This window comes from Physeter macrocephalus, chromosome 14 (assembly GCF_002837175.3).
Source record: "Physeter macrocephalus isolate SW-GA chromosome 14, ASM283717v5, whole genome shotgun sequence".
NCBI lineage: Eukaryota > Metazoa > Chordata > Mammalia > Artiodactyla > Physeteridae > Physeter > Physeter macrocephalus.
In genome coordinates, this window is record NC_041227.1 from 44408512 (window position 1) to 44422690 (window position 14179).

The window sequence follows — 14179 nt, forward strand, 5'->3', positions numbered from 1 at the left end:
TCCAAAGGACCAATTTGTGAATCACCAGAGTTCCAAAATGAGAAGAGAGGGAGAAGGGGGCAGGGAGTTTATTTAAAGAGATAATAGCCAAGAATATCCCAAATCTGGGGAGAGATATAGATATCCAAGTTCATGAAGCTCATTGGTCACCAAATAAAATCAACTTAAAGAGATCCTCTCAAAGACACATTACAATAAAACTCAAAAATCAAAGACAAGAGGAGAATCTTAAAAGCAGTGGGAGAAAAAAAATCTTGGGACTTACAAGGTAACCCCCCATAACACTGTCAGCAGATTTCTCAGCAGAAACCTTACAGGCCAGGAGTTAGCAGGATGATATATTCAAAGCGCTGAGAGAAAAAAACTGCTAACCAAGAATACTTTACTCAGCAAAGCTGTCCTTCAGAAATTAAGGAGAAAGACTTTCCGAGACAGACAAAAGCTGAGGAAATTCATCACGACTAGACCTGCCCTACAAGAAATGCTTAAAGGAGTTCTTCAAGATGAAATGAAAGGATGCTAATTAATAACATGAAAATATATAAAAATATACAACACAATAGTAAAGCTAAGTATATAGTCAAGTTCAGGATATCTTAAAACTTTAATATGGTGAAGCATTAACCATGTAACTCTAATGTAGGTATTAAAGGACAAGAATTTTAGTATTTTAATAACTATAGCTACAATAATTTAGTAATGAATATGTAATATAAAAAGAGATAAATTGTGACATTAAAAAACATAACAGCGGAAGTAAAAGGGTAAAATTTTTGTGTGCAATTGAAATTAAGTCTTTAGTGTAAAATAGACTGTTATATCTGTAAGATGTTTTATGTAAGCCTCAATGGTAACCACACCGCAAACATCTACAGTAGATTCACAAAAGATAAAGAAAAAGGAATCAAAGCATCTCGTTACCGAAAATCATCAATTCATAAAGGAAGGCAACAAGAAAGGAATAAAGGAACAAGGGTACTACAAAACAGCCAGAACACAATAAGATAGCATTAGTAAGTCCTTACCTATAATTACTCTAAATGTAAATGAATTTTATTCTCCAATCAAAATATACAGAGTGGCTAGATGGATAAAAAGCAAGACCCAACAATACACTGCCTACAAGAGACTCACTTCAGCTTTAAGGACACATATAGGTTCGAAGTGAAGAGATGGAAAAAATATTCCAAGCAAGTGGAAACAAAAAGAGAACAGGGGTAGCTATGCTTATACCAGACAAAAGAGACTACGCCAAAAACACTAACAAGAGACAAAGAAGGTTATTACATAATGATAAAGGGGTCAATTCATCAAGAAGATATAACAATCATAAATATATACACAGTCAACATTGGAGCACCTAAATATATTAAGCAAATACTAACAGATATAAAGGGAGAAATAGACAAGAGTACAATAATAGCAGGGGACTTCAATACCTTACTTGCAACAATGGATAGACCATCCAGAGAGAAAATGAACAAGAAAATGTTAGACTTGATTCATACTCTAGATAAAATCAACCTAACAGACGTGTACAGAACATCCCATTCAAGAGCAGCAGAGTACAAATTCTTCTCAAGAACACATGGAACATTTTCCATGATACATCATATGATAGATCACAAAATGAGGCTTAGCAAATTTAAGAAGATATAAATCATACCAAGTATTTTTCCCAACTACAATGGTATTAAACTAGAAATCAATAACAGGAGGAAAGCTGAAAAATTCACAGTATGTGGAAATTTTAAAATACACTCCTGAAAGACCAAGAGGTCAAAGAAGAAACCAAAAGGGAAATCAAAAAATATCTTGAAACAAGCAAAAATGGAAATACAATAAGCCAATTTTGGGATGCTGCAAAAGCAGTTCTAAGAGGTAAGTTTATAGTGGTAAATGCCTACATTGAGAAAAAAGAAAGATCTCAATAAACAACCTAACTGTATGCCTCAAAGATCTAGAAAAAGAAGAACAAATTAAGCCCAAAGTTAGCAGAAGGAAGAAAATAACAAAGATCAGAGCAGAAATAAATGAAATAGAGACCAGAAAAATAATAAAAAAAGATCAGCAAAACTAAGAGCTGTGTTTTTAAAAGGTAAACAAAATTGACAACCTGTTAGCTAGACTAACTAAGAAAAAGAGAGAAGACTGAAATAAAATCAGAAAGGAAAGAGTAGACGTTACAACTGATTCCATAAATACAAAGGGTAAAAGATTAGTAAGAAAAATTATATACCAACAAATTGGATAACCTAGAAGAAACATATAAATTCCTAGAAACAGACAAGCTACCTAGACTGAATTATGAAGAAATAGAAAATATGAACAAACCAATAACAAGTAAGGAGATTGAATCAGTAATCAAAAACCTCCCAATAAAGAAAAGCCCAGGATCAGAGGGTTTCACTGGTGAATTCTAGCGAACATTTAAGGAAGAATTAATGCCAATCCTTCTTGAGCTCCTCCAGAAAATTAAGGAGGAGGGAACACTCCTATCTCATTTTATAAGGCAAGCATTACCCTGATATCAAAGCCAAACAAGAACATTACAAGAAAAGAAAACTACAGATAAATATCCCTGATAAATACAGATGCAAAAATTCTCAACAAAATATTGAAATTAGCAAACTGAATTCAACAGCACATTAAAAGGATCATACACCATGATCAAGCAGTACTTATCCCTGGGATGCAAGGAGGTTCGATACATGCAAATCAATAAATGTGATACACCACATTAACAGAGTGAAAGATTAAAATCATATGATCATCTCAATAGATGTAGAAAAAGCATTTAACAAAATATAACATCCTTTCATGATTAAAATGCTCAACAAATTGGGTATAGAAGAAACATACTTCAACATAACAAAGGCCACTAATAACAAGCCCACAGCTATCATCATACTCAATGGTGCAAGACTGAAAGGTTTTCCTCCAATCAGGAACAAGACGAGGGTGCTCACTCTCACCATTCCTCTTCACCAAAGTATTGAGTTGTATCAAATCCTAGCCAGAGAAATCAGGCAAGGAAAAGAAATAAACTGCATCCAAATCGGAAAAGAACAAGCAAAATTGTCTTTGTTTGTAGATGATATGATCTTACATACAGAAAATCCTAGAGACTCTACCCAAACTGTTAAAACTAATCAACAAATTCAGTAAGGTTGTAGGACGCAAAATCAACACACAGAAATCAGTTGCATTTCTATACACTAGAAATACAATTTCTGAAAAAGAAATACCAAAAACAGTGCCATTCACAATAGCACCAAAAACAATAAAATACCTAGGAATAAATTTAACTAAGGAGATGAAAGATCTGTACACTGAAAACTACAAGACTTTGATGAAAGAAAATGAAGAAGACAGAAATAGAAAAATACCCTGTGTTCATGGACCAGGAGAATTATATGCTGTCAAAATGTCCATACTGCCCAAAGCCATCCATAGATTCAATTAACCCCTAACAAAATTCCAAAGGCATTTTCATGGAAACAGAAAAAAAAAATCATAAAATTTGTATGGAACAACAAAAGGCCCCCAAAAGCCAAAGCAACATTGAGAAAGAAAAACAAAGCCAGAGGCATCACACTTCTGATTTCAAGCAATATTACAAAGCTATGGTAATCAAAACAGTACATGGGTCTTCCCTGGTGACTCAGTGGTTGAGAATCCACCTGCCAATGCAGGGGACACGGGTTTGATTCCTGGTCTGGGAAGATCCCACATGCCGCGGAGCAACTAAGCCCATGAGCCACAACTACTGAGCCTGTGTTCTAGAGCCCACAAGCCACAACTTCTGAGCCTGCGTGCCACAATTACTGAAGCCCATGTGCCTAGAGCCCATGCTCCACAACAAGAGAAGCCACCACAATGAGAAGTCTGCACACTGCAATGAAGAGTAGCCCCCGCTCACCGCAACAAGAAAAAGCCCGCACGCAGCAATGAAGACCCAACGCAGCCAAAAATAGATAAATTTTAAAAAAAAATCCAAACAGTACGCTACTGGCATAATAGACACATAGACCAATGTAACAGAATAGAGAGTCCAGAAATAAACTCCCACGTTTACAGTCAACTAAAATTTGACAAGGGAGCCAAGAAGACTCAGTGGAGAAAGGGTAGTCTCTTCAATAAATGGTGCTGGGAAAACGAGATAATCATACGGTGAAGAATGAAATTGTACCCTTATCTTATGCCACTGACAAAAATGAACTGGAAATGGATTAAAGACTTAAACATAAGACCTGAAACTATAAAAGTCCTAGAAGAAAACATAGGGGAAAGCTTCTTGACATTAGTCTTGGCAACAATTTTTTTGATATAACACCAAAAGCACAAGCAACAAAAGCAATAATTAGTGAGGCTATATCAAACAAAAAAACTTCTACACAGCAAAAGACACAACAAAATGAAAAGGCAACCTACAGAATGGGAGAAAATATTTGCAAATCATATATCTGATAAGAGGTTAATATCCAAAATATACAAAGAACCCATACAACTCAATAGCAAAAAACCACACAACCCAATTTAAAAATGGGCAGAGGAACTAAATAGACATTTTTCTAAGAAGACATCCAAAGGGCCAACAGGTACATGAAAAGATGCTCAATATCACTAATCATCAGGGAAATGCAAATCAAAATCACAATAAGATTATCACCTCACACCTGTTAGAATGGCTATCATCAAAAGACAAGAAATGGGACTTCCCTGGTGGTTCAGTGGTTAAGACTCTGAGCTCCCAATGCAGGGGGCGCAGGTTCTATCCCTGGTTGGGGAACTAAGATCCCAAGTGGTACACAGTGTGGCCAAAAAAAAAAAAAAAAAACCCACCAAAGACAAGAGGTAACAAGTGTTAGCAAGGATGCAGGGAACTCTTGTGCACTGTTGATAGGGATGTAAATTAGTGCAGACACTATGGAAAACAACACGGAGGTTCCTCAAAAAATTGAAAATAGAACTACCATATGATTCAGCAATTCCACTTCCGGGTATATATCCAAAGGAAATGAAAACAGGGTATTGAAAAGATCTCTGCACTCCCATGTTTATTGCAGTATTATACACAATAGGCAAGATATGGAAACAACCTAAGTGGCCATCAACAGATGAACGGATAAAGAAGATGTGGTATGTATGTATGTGTGTATACATATATATGTGCGCATATATGTAATGGATATTTATTCAGCCATGAGAAAGAAGGAAATCCTGCCATTTGTGACAACAAGGATGGACCCTGAGGATATTATATTAAGGGAAATAAGTCAGACAGAGAAAAACAAATACTGCATGATACTGCTTTTATGTGGAATCTAAAAAAGTTGAACTCAAAGAAACAGAGAGTTGAATGGTGGCTATGAGGGGTTAGGTGCAGGGCAAAGGGGAGGTGTTGATCAAAGGATACAAATTTCCAGTTATAAGATGAATACGTTCTGGGGATCTAATGTACAGCGTGTTGATTATAGCTAATAATACTCCATGATATACCTGGAAGTTGTTAAGATAGTAGACCTTAAATGTTTTCACCACAAAAGAAAATGGTAATTATGTGACATGATGGAGATGTTAGCTAATGCTATGGTGGTGATCATTTTGCAATATATAAGTGTCAAACTAACGCATTGTACACCTTAATCTTATACAATGTTATATGTCAATTATATCTCAATAAAGCTGGAAAAATAAATAAATAAAGGCCTTCTCCAAAAAACAAAGACCTGACAAAACTGAATAGGTACAGTTGGATCATTAAAAGCCCTTATTTGGGTCTGTATGAATCATTTTAATTATCAGTAGTTTTTGTCTCATCGTGTAAGACATGGTTTTTCAAAATGGTGCTGCTGGGCCCAGATATTTCCTGACCCTTCCTCTGTCACCAGCCTGGAGCTAAAGGTCAAATGACAATATTTGAAAGCAAGGCCTTAAAAGACCATGCAAAAACCTAAATATGAAAGAATTAAAATGTAGCTGAAATGTAGAAGAAACAGCTATCATGGACTAGTATATCAGAATCTAATTTTCAGGGCCAGTTGTCACCTTAAGAAACTAATGCCCATGTATATCTAAATTAATCCTGTTCTTCACCTGATGTGTTTTCCATCATGTAGATAAATGTTTTACCACCTGGGCTGCACACTGGAATTATGTGGGGAGCTTTTTAAATATACTGATGTGCTCTACCCCCAAAAGATTGCTTTCATTGGTCTCAGTGCCTCAGAAATTTTTTCTGAGATAGAATTCATCTACTGAAACCAAGGGTAATCATCAGTTAAATTCATCACACCTGGAGCCCACCGTCATGATCAAGCTCGCTTTAACTGTTGCTACCAAAGACTTGCACATCCTCCAAGGGGCACATAGCCCAAACGATAAGATGTTTGCCTGAGTTGTTTTCCAGAAACTTGGAGTCAGCTGCATCTAGTTCGAGCTGGAGTCTGTTAAGACTGGGCATCTGGAAGGACCTCGTAAAACCTGAAAACCTAAAGCGGGAACCCTGGGGAGGTGGGTGATGGCACAGCTGGGAGGAGGGCCAGGCACACCATCTAGAAGGAGGAAGGGAGGCAGCTCCCGGGATGCTCAGCAAACCAGGACCAGTGCTGCTCACTTCTCTCATCCCTCTCCCTCAGCGGGCCCCCAGGTGGTTTATCACGCACCTCACACACGATGGCATGATTCTCTTCATCTTGGGCTTCTATGAGTTCAGCCAGGAAGTATTTGCCATAAGTCTCCTTCAGGATGGTGTCATGGTGCAGGAATATTGGCACGAGGTCGTCGTGATCTTCCACCCTGTTTACCGGAAAGGCTTAAATTCAGTGCTGGTTCCTCTGCTTGCTCCTGCGACCCTGTTCTAAATGCCAGGGGTAGAGCAACATGCCCACGAAATGAACTTACATTCTAATGGGGGAAACAGACAACAAAAATGTAACAAACAAATCACCTGGAACATTTCAAAGAGTGGTAAGTTGCTTTGGGATGGAGAGTGACCGGGTCAGGGAGTGACACTTGAGTGAGACCTGAGTGAAGAGACTTCACAGTCCCCCCACCATCTGATATGCCCCAAAACCCCCATAAGCTGCCTCCACCTGAGAGCCCAGGACCTCGGCTGGAAGGGTTGAGAAGGCCCCAGTGCATTCCAGAAACCCCTCACTTCCCCGCAAAACCACCCACAAAAGGGTGCTGCTAATGGAGATGGCTTTTCTCTGTAAAAAGAGTCCTGGACGATATTGGTTAAGACAAAACTAAACAAGAAGATTCTAGGAGAGAAGAGCCAACGAATCCACTTTCAAATATCCTGCCAAAAAATAAAGTCCACATCAGTATTTATTAACGGAGATAATTATTTTAAATTATGTGAAAGTAATTCAATATCCTAATCTTCTTAAGTGGATCAAGACAGCTATCACTGTGTACCATGGGCTTTTTATCTCTATGATGGACACAAAAATACTACTTTGTGGTATAAAAATCAGGAATAAAGGTTCAGAGAGACCCGGGGCCGTAAGCCTAATCATGAGCCCTCGGCAGCCCGTGAACAAAGTGATCCATAATCACACCTCAACACTTATTCTTCTGGGAATAAGAAGAAAACATCCAAATCATGGAGCTCTGAAGAGTCTCTCCCTTCAGCCCTTCCCTAAAATGGATAAAGAGGAACTTGTTCTAAGAAACGCATTCTTTGGGGTAATCGATGATTTATGATCTTGCATCAGCCCTGGTGCTAATGATAAAGTATGACATCAGCCTCACAGAGTCTCAAATGGCATATGACAAAGTCCAGCCCTGTGGAAACAGACACCCTGGCTACTGAAAACAATTCATTCAGTAAAATGTTTAAATTTGAGCACTGCCTGCCACTCGGATAGGAGGAGAGCCACAGCTTCCCGTTGGAGCCGCTGGGCACAGCAGGGCCACATGCCCAGCACTTCCGTGACCCCCAGAGTTTAGGTGGTGATGATTATGAAGGTTAGGGTTGATCAACACAAAGTACAATGAGGCTGACACAGCTGAATAAGAATCAACCTTCCTTTGGAGCTTCCAGCCAGCACGTGCTTGGAGAAGGCGACCACGTGCGTGTTAATGTAATCGGTTATAGACTATTTTAACTTGTTTGGAGGAAACAAAATGTCCATCCCATCGAAACGGGTTTGATCATCCAGGCCCTTCAATGTCCACTGATCTCTGAAAAACATGCTAGTGAAAATGGGGTGGGATCCAAAGCTGAAGAAAATCAACAGTCTCTCAGGACACCTCACTTGGGGCCTGGGTGTCCTGTAAACCCAGGAGAAGGCAAGGTGAAGGATGACAGGGCCCTGGTGGCTGTTGCTGGCTTCCTCAGAGGCGGGGAGAAGGGAGGACAAACTCATTCACCACTTCCACTACATCAGTGAACGGGGCTTTCAAGGAGCAGCGCAATGCCGGACCCCAGGGCACTTGCCCGGCCGGCTGGCACTGCCCCGTGGTGGCAGGTGGACCTCTCAGCATCCGGACCACTCTTCTGTAGCATCACAAGCCTAGAGGAGAACCTACAGGTGGCTTCCCTGGATGCGGGAGGTGTGCATTGTTTCCTTGCCAGCAAAGAAACCACTGCGAACTCACAGATGGAAAGTTCCTGCTTAGGGGCCATGAGGACGGCCGCAGCCCATCTTTGCGTTCAGAATACTGGCATGGCCTCCTCTCTCCTGTCTGATGGCATCTTCCACAACCAGAGAGGATCCACATTTCATTAGCTAGACTTAAAAATGTACCATTGGAAAAGTGATTCTGATATTTAAATGCCATAAATATTGTATTTATTTAAGCCTGAGAGAGTGTGTATATATGTGTGCATATTCTTTAAGAAATCAATGAATAGCTGCAGCCGATCCACCCGCTGCACTGCACACCCTAGCAGTCAGTGGGTGAGCTGGGAACCGCGGAAGTCACCACGGGGAGGCGGGGCAGGAGCAGCATGGCAGCCTCCTTATGGCTCCGTGGAGCCGCCAGCAGCTACCAGCAGTGGCCAGCCTCGCAGCAGTGTGTCCTAGAGGTCAGTGGCTTCTAAGACTCCAGTTGGATTCACTGGAGTAGGCAACATGGGGAATCCAATGGCAAAAAATCTCATGAAACATGGCTATCCACTCATTATTTATGATGTGTTCCCTGACGCATGCAAAGAGTTTCTAGATGCACGTGAACAGGTGGTGTCTTCCCCAGCAGATGTAGCTGAAAAAGCTGACAGAATTATCACAATGTTGCCCACCAGCATCGATGCGATAGAAGCTTATTCTGGAGCAAATGGAATTCTAAAGAAAGTGAAGAAAGGCTCACTGTTAATAGATTCCAGCACTATCGATCCTATGGTTTTGAAAGAATTGGCCAAAGAAGTTGAGAAAATGGGAGCAGTTTTCATGGATGCCCCTGTTTCTGGCGGTGTGGGGGCTGCTCGGTCTGCGAACCTCACGTTTATGGTGGGAGGAGTCGCAGAAGAATTTGCTGCCGCTGCCCAACAGCTGCTGGGATGCGTGGGCTCCAATGTGGCGTGTTGTGGAGCTGCTGGGAGTGGGCAGGCTGCAAAGATCTGCAACAACTTGCTGTTAGCTATTAGTATGACCGGAACTGCTGAAGCTATGAATCTGGGAATCAGGTTAGGGCTTGACCCAAAACTCTTGGCTAAAATCCTAAATATGAGCTCAGGACGATGTTGGTCAAGTGACACTTAGAATCCTGTACCTGGGGTGAGGGATGGAGTTCCCTCGGCTGATAACCATCAGGGTGGATTTGGAACAACACTCATGGCTAAGGATCTGGGAGTAACCCAAGACGCTGCTACCAGCACGAAGAGCTCAATCCTTCTGGGCACTCAGGCCCATCAGATCTACAGAATGATATGTGTGAAGGGCTACTCCAAAAAAGACTTCTCATCCGTGTTCCAGTTTCTACGAGAGGAGGAGACGTTCTGAGTTTGCCCTTTGGTTGTGGACGCTGTTGGAAACCACACTCTATCTTGGAGCCCCTTATAGCTCACTCCACAAGTAAATGGGCTTAATCAAAGGTCACCTGTCTGCTTTTGATTGTCTAGGTCACAGTAAACCCTGGGATTTTTCACCGGGGCGCGAACCCGGTTCCCCTGCATCGGCAGGCGGACGCGCAACCACTGCGCCACCAGGGAAGCCCTTTCACCCATTTTTAACTGCTTATTCTTTTTATCTATTTAGCAAGGACATATTATCTGAATTTGTTTTTTTCTGCAAGCCACTGATGGTCTCTGCTAGCTAGCTGATTGACCTTTTTCAAAAGTTTGATTCCTGAGCATCCTCAGCTAAAACGCTGCCTACCCCAATCAGGATATTATTTAATCCACTTTACAAATAAAACCAAATTTTTTTTCCACAGGATAAAACCTATCCTGGTGGAAAGAAAAGAAATCGGTTTGAGGAAAGGAGTTAGAGAAAGGGGAAGTATAGTGAATTACTCCGTGACCCTCAGAAAGTTTGTCCTGTTAACCCAGTGGTGGTATTCTTGCATTCTGAGGTTACCGGTTCATTTTCCAGGAGTTGATAAGGCAAAAGAACTCCTTGCTGCATGCTATGTAATTTGGACTCTGTTACATTACCTTGGTGTGCCCCTCTTGTAACAACTCCCAATACTCAATAAACTTATTTTTTATATTTTTGCTTCCTTGTACATTCTTACTACATAATTTTTGACTTCAAAAGAATGACATCTTTAGAACTGTTTCAGAGCCAACGATGATATGTGCTTTACATAATTATTATATTATCCTAAATATAACCATATTATTTTGAATTCAAATAAATTTCTATGTTGATAAAAAAAAGAAATCAATGAATAAAGAAAAATTCAGAGAATCCAATTTAGTGGTAGTGCTAAAAAATGCAATGTATTTGGCTTAAAACAACCCTTACCATGAACAGTTTCAGCTTGGGGTTGGAGAACCTACAGTGGGCGCCAGCTAAGCAGCTAGATTTTTCTTTTTATTCAGATGTGTAAAACAAAGCACCTTTTTCTTTCCAAGATCTCTTATGACCTCTAGTGGTCTTCTTTAGGAGAATCAAATCCATCATTTCTAAACCATATATTCCATTCAAAACTTTAACATGGATTTTGGAACCATTAAGCTTCTGCTCATTGGAAAATGTCATGATTTTACAAGTTATGGAGGACTTCGGAATGAAGTGCTTCAAAGCACATTCAGGGCCAATTAGAGGCCCCTGCACTTACACCACTGGGATCTGATCCAAAAGTCTGCGTTGGCACACCATAGTTCCAGTTGGATTGTGAACCAAATTCCATTTGCTGGGTTACTTATCAGGACTCAAGAAGACTAGTAGTGAAATTCCTAAATGCCCTACAACTTCTTTAGAATGCTTTAGGATATTTATCACTTAACCATCAGAATGTTCATTTACATGAAATTGCTCAGAAGTCAAGCTTAAGTGGATTCCTAATAATCGTGAGACTATCAAACACTTAATAAAAATAACTGCTTTAAAAGGTGAGAAGTTAGCATTTAAAAAACACCACATCTTACATTTTAAAGTCCTAAATTTACCTAAAGTCCTAAATGTTGACCTAACTTAATTTTTGTTATTAGCAAAAAAGCAGTACTATATAAAGGAAACTTTAAATTACTTTACAACACTGACTGATAGCACACAATCCTTTCCTTAGTGAGTCCTCTCCTATCCCTGTGTGAGGACTTGAAAAAGGTAGGTTTCCCCCCAGAAAGGCCATTCCAATAGCTTCTAAATCTGAGAACATCTCAAATCCACCACCAATGATTAATCAAGCCCATTACAGATTATAAAGGTGTGTCTAGAAGCAGCTATGCTTTATTTTATATATTATGCAAAATACAGAACAGGAACTTCAGTAATTTGTGTCTAAGTAGAGGGGCACATTACAGCACAATTTTCCACATGGGTAAATCAAAGAAACGGGACTGGGGATTACAGCGTCAATTCGCTGGCTCTGAGTGCGTTGCTAGGTAAATGGCAGAAGGATAATTACATCCCCAAACTCTTCACTGGTTTAGTGTCTTAAGAACTGTGTTCTTCACCATTAATTATCAGTGCAAGTAACAACTGATGAAACAGATGTTGAGAAATAAATGCGGGGGAAACAAGAGAAATGAGGCAGCCTAAGCGGATGCATGGCCACGCCCATCAGACTCTGAAGTGTCCTTTTTTCCTGTATCCTTAAGGAGGGAGATCATCCATATAAGTACACTTTCCAGATACCTTTAGTCCTACACCTGTAAGTATCAAAACTCTAATATGAACGCTGTGGACAGAGGGCCTCTTAAAATGTGTTACACTTCCCCTTCTGCAAGCAAAAGCATCAACTCTCATAATGTCAGTTACCTCTGTATTTCACTACTATATACTAAAAAGTTCTCTTTTTATAAACATCCCTTCCTCATTACAAAGTACCCTCTGTCATCTCTTTGCCACCAGCACTATGATCCTCTCGTGAATTGCTTCTTGCAGATTTTCTGGACCAGCAGGACATTTCACCCTCAGAGTCTGAATAAGCATGACCTCAGGGAAAGGAATTGTGAGGTTTAGTTCAGGCCAGGACAGCCTGTCCACACGAAGGTTAGCACTCATAACACTCAAGTTTTCAAGGGTAGAAGGAAGAAAGGAAGGAGGGGGTGGGAAGGAGGGAACTGAGAGACCAGCTCATAACCACCAGTTACTATGTGCTTCTAGGAGCCAGCACTGGGCGAGGCACACTCTACACCTGACTTCTCCAGCACCCTATATCCTTGAAATGACAAGTGGGGATCAGTGAGTAAGTTAGCAAAGATGCCACTTACTTTTTAAAAAGTGAAAGAAATAGGTGATTTTTTTTCCCCCTGTGACTCATTTATTTTGTAACTGGAAGTTTTTACCTCTCAATCTCCCTCACCTATTCCACTCATGCCCCTACCCCAGAAATAGGGGATTTTGAGATAGGCTGCCTCTGCATATGTCAGGTTCAGTATTAGATTTATACATAATTTTCTATTACAATCATGTCTTGCTGAATATCTATGTCAAAAGTATATAAGCTTTAAAATGCCTCAAGAAAATGACAATTCCCATGACCCAAAGTTTCTATACTGCCTACACTTTAAGAAAATTCGGAGCTTCCAGGTTGGTGAACATGTGGAAGTTTGGGGAGAGTGGTGAGCCTAGAGGGGGCATGGAGGTTCTGAGCCCCTTCTCCACACCTTGCCCTGTGCATCTCTTGCATCTGACTGTTCTTGAGTTATATCCTTTTATAATAAACTGGTGACCTAGTAAGTGAAAAAAACAAACAAAAAAAGACCTGGAAATGTGCCTACCTCAACTGTAACCATTCCCCTCTACCCTCCCCCAAAGAACTGTCTGCTTTGCATGCACATGTTTAATCATCCATCTGGATAATTTCTAAACTGGAAATTATTTTAAATGCAACTATTTTCTACACTTAAAAAGGAACCTGTAAAATCGCACTGAAACCCACAAATATTTGGATAAATGCAAATTAAAACAACAAATTACTGTTGTATTGGAGACAGTTTTAATAACTGAAACATCCAGCATAAATGAGGGTGCAAGAAAACGAGACTCTATTGGTTAGGATATAAACTGACATGATTATTTTGGTTGAATAATTTGGTAGTATCTATTTTAAAATTTTAGTGTTTAATGCAACCTTACCCAGAAGTTCCACTTGTAGGTATCTATACTACAGACAAAAATAGCATGAATGCTCAAAAATATATGTACAAGGCTGTTTACCACAGCATTTCTTGTTATAGAAAAAAAAGAGGACAAATTTCCATAAATAAGAAATACTTAAATGAATTATAGTAGAACCACACGATGAAATACCACACAGCCATGAAAAAGAACAAAATTGATCTGGAAGGTGGATGAGCTGCTACCTTAAGTGGAAAATACAATTAACAGAACATATTATCATGACTATAGACATATATGTGCATATATATATATATATAGAGAGAGAGAGAGAGAGAGAATACACACATATACTCGAATTTGCATGTATGGTTACATACTCACATAGAAGACTGAAACAATGAGTAATTTTTTCCTTAAAATTTTTTCTGATTTGAAAATATAATTCATTTTATTAAATGAGCCCATGTCCCAAATTAATTAGCAAATGGCAGAAA

The 14179-nt window shown here is 39.7% G+C and overlaps 1 protein-coding gene and 1 pseudogene across 3 annotated transcripts in view; one reads left to right on the forward strand and one right to left on the reverse strand.

Annotated features, from left to right (window-relative positions):
• Positions 1-14179, reverse strand: part of CFAP61 (cilia and flagella associated protein 61) — a 259559-nt gene that overhangs the window by 226018 nt on the left and 19362 nt on the right. For all 3 annotated transcript variants that reach the window (XM_028500039.1, XM_028500036.1, XM_028500037.2), the window contains exon 7: positions 6669-6801. In XM_028500039.1, the coding sequence (XP_028355840.1) occupies positions 6669-6801 (133 nt within the window). The remainder of the gene's footprint in view (positions 1-6668; positions 6802-14179) is intronic.
• Positions 8977-9955, forward strand: LOC102982380 (3-hydroxyisobutyrate dehydrogenase, mitochondrial-like; annotated as a pseudogene).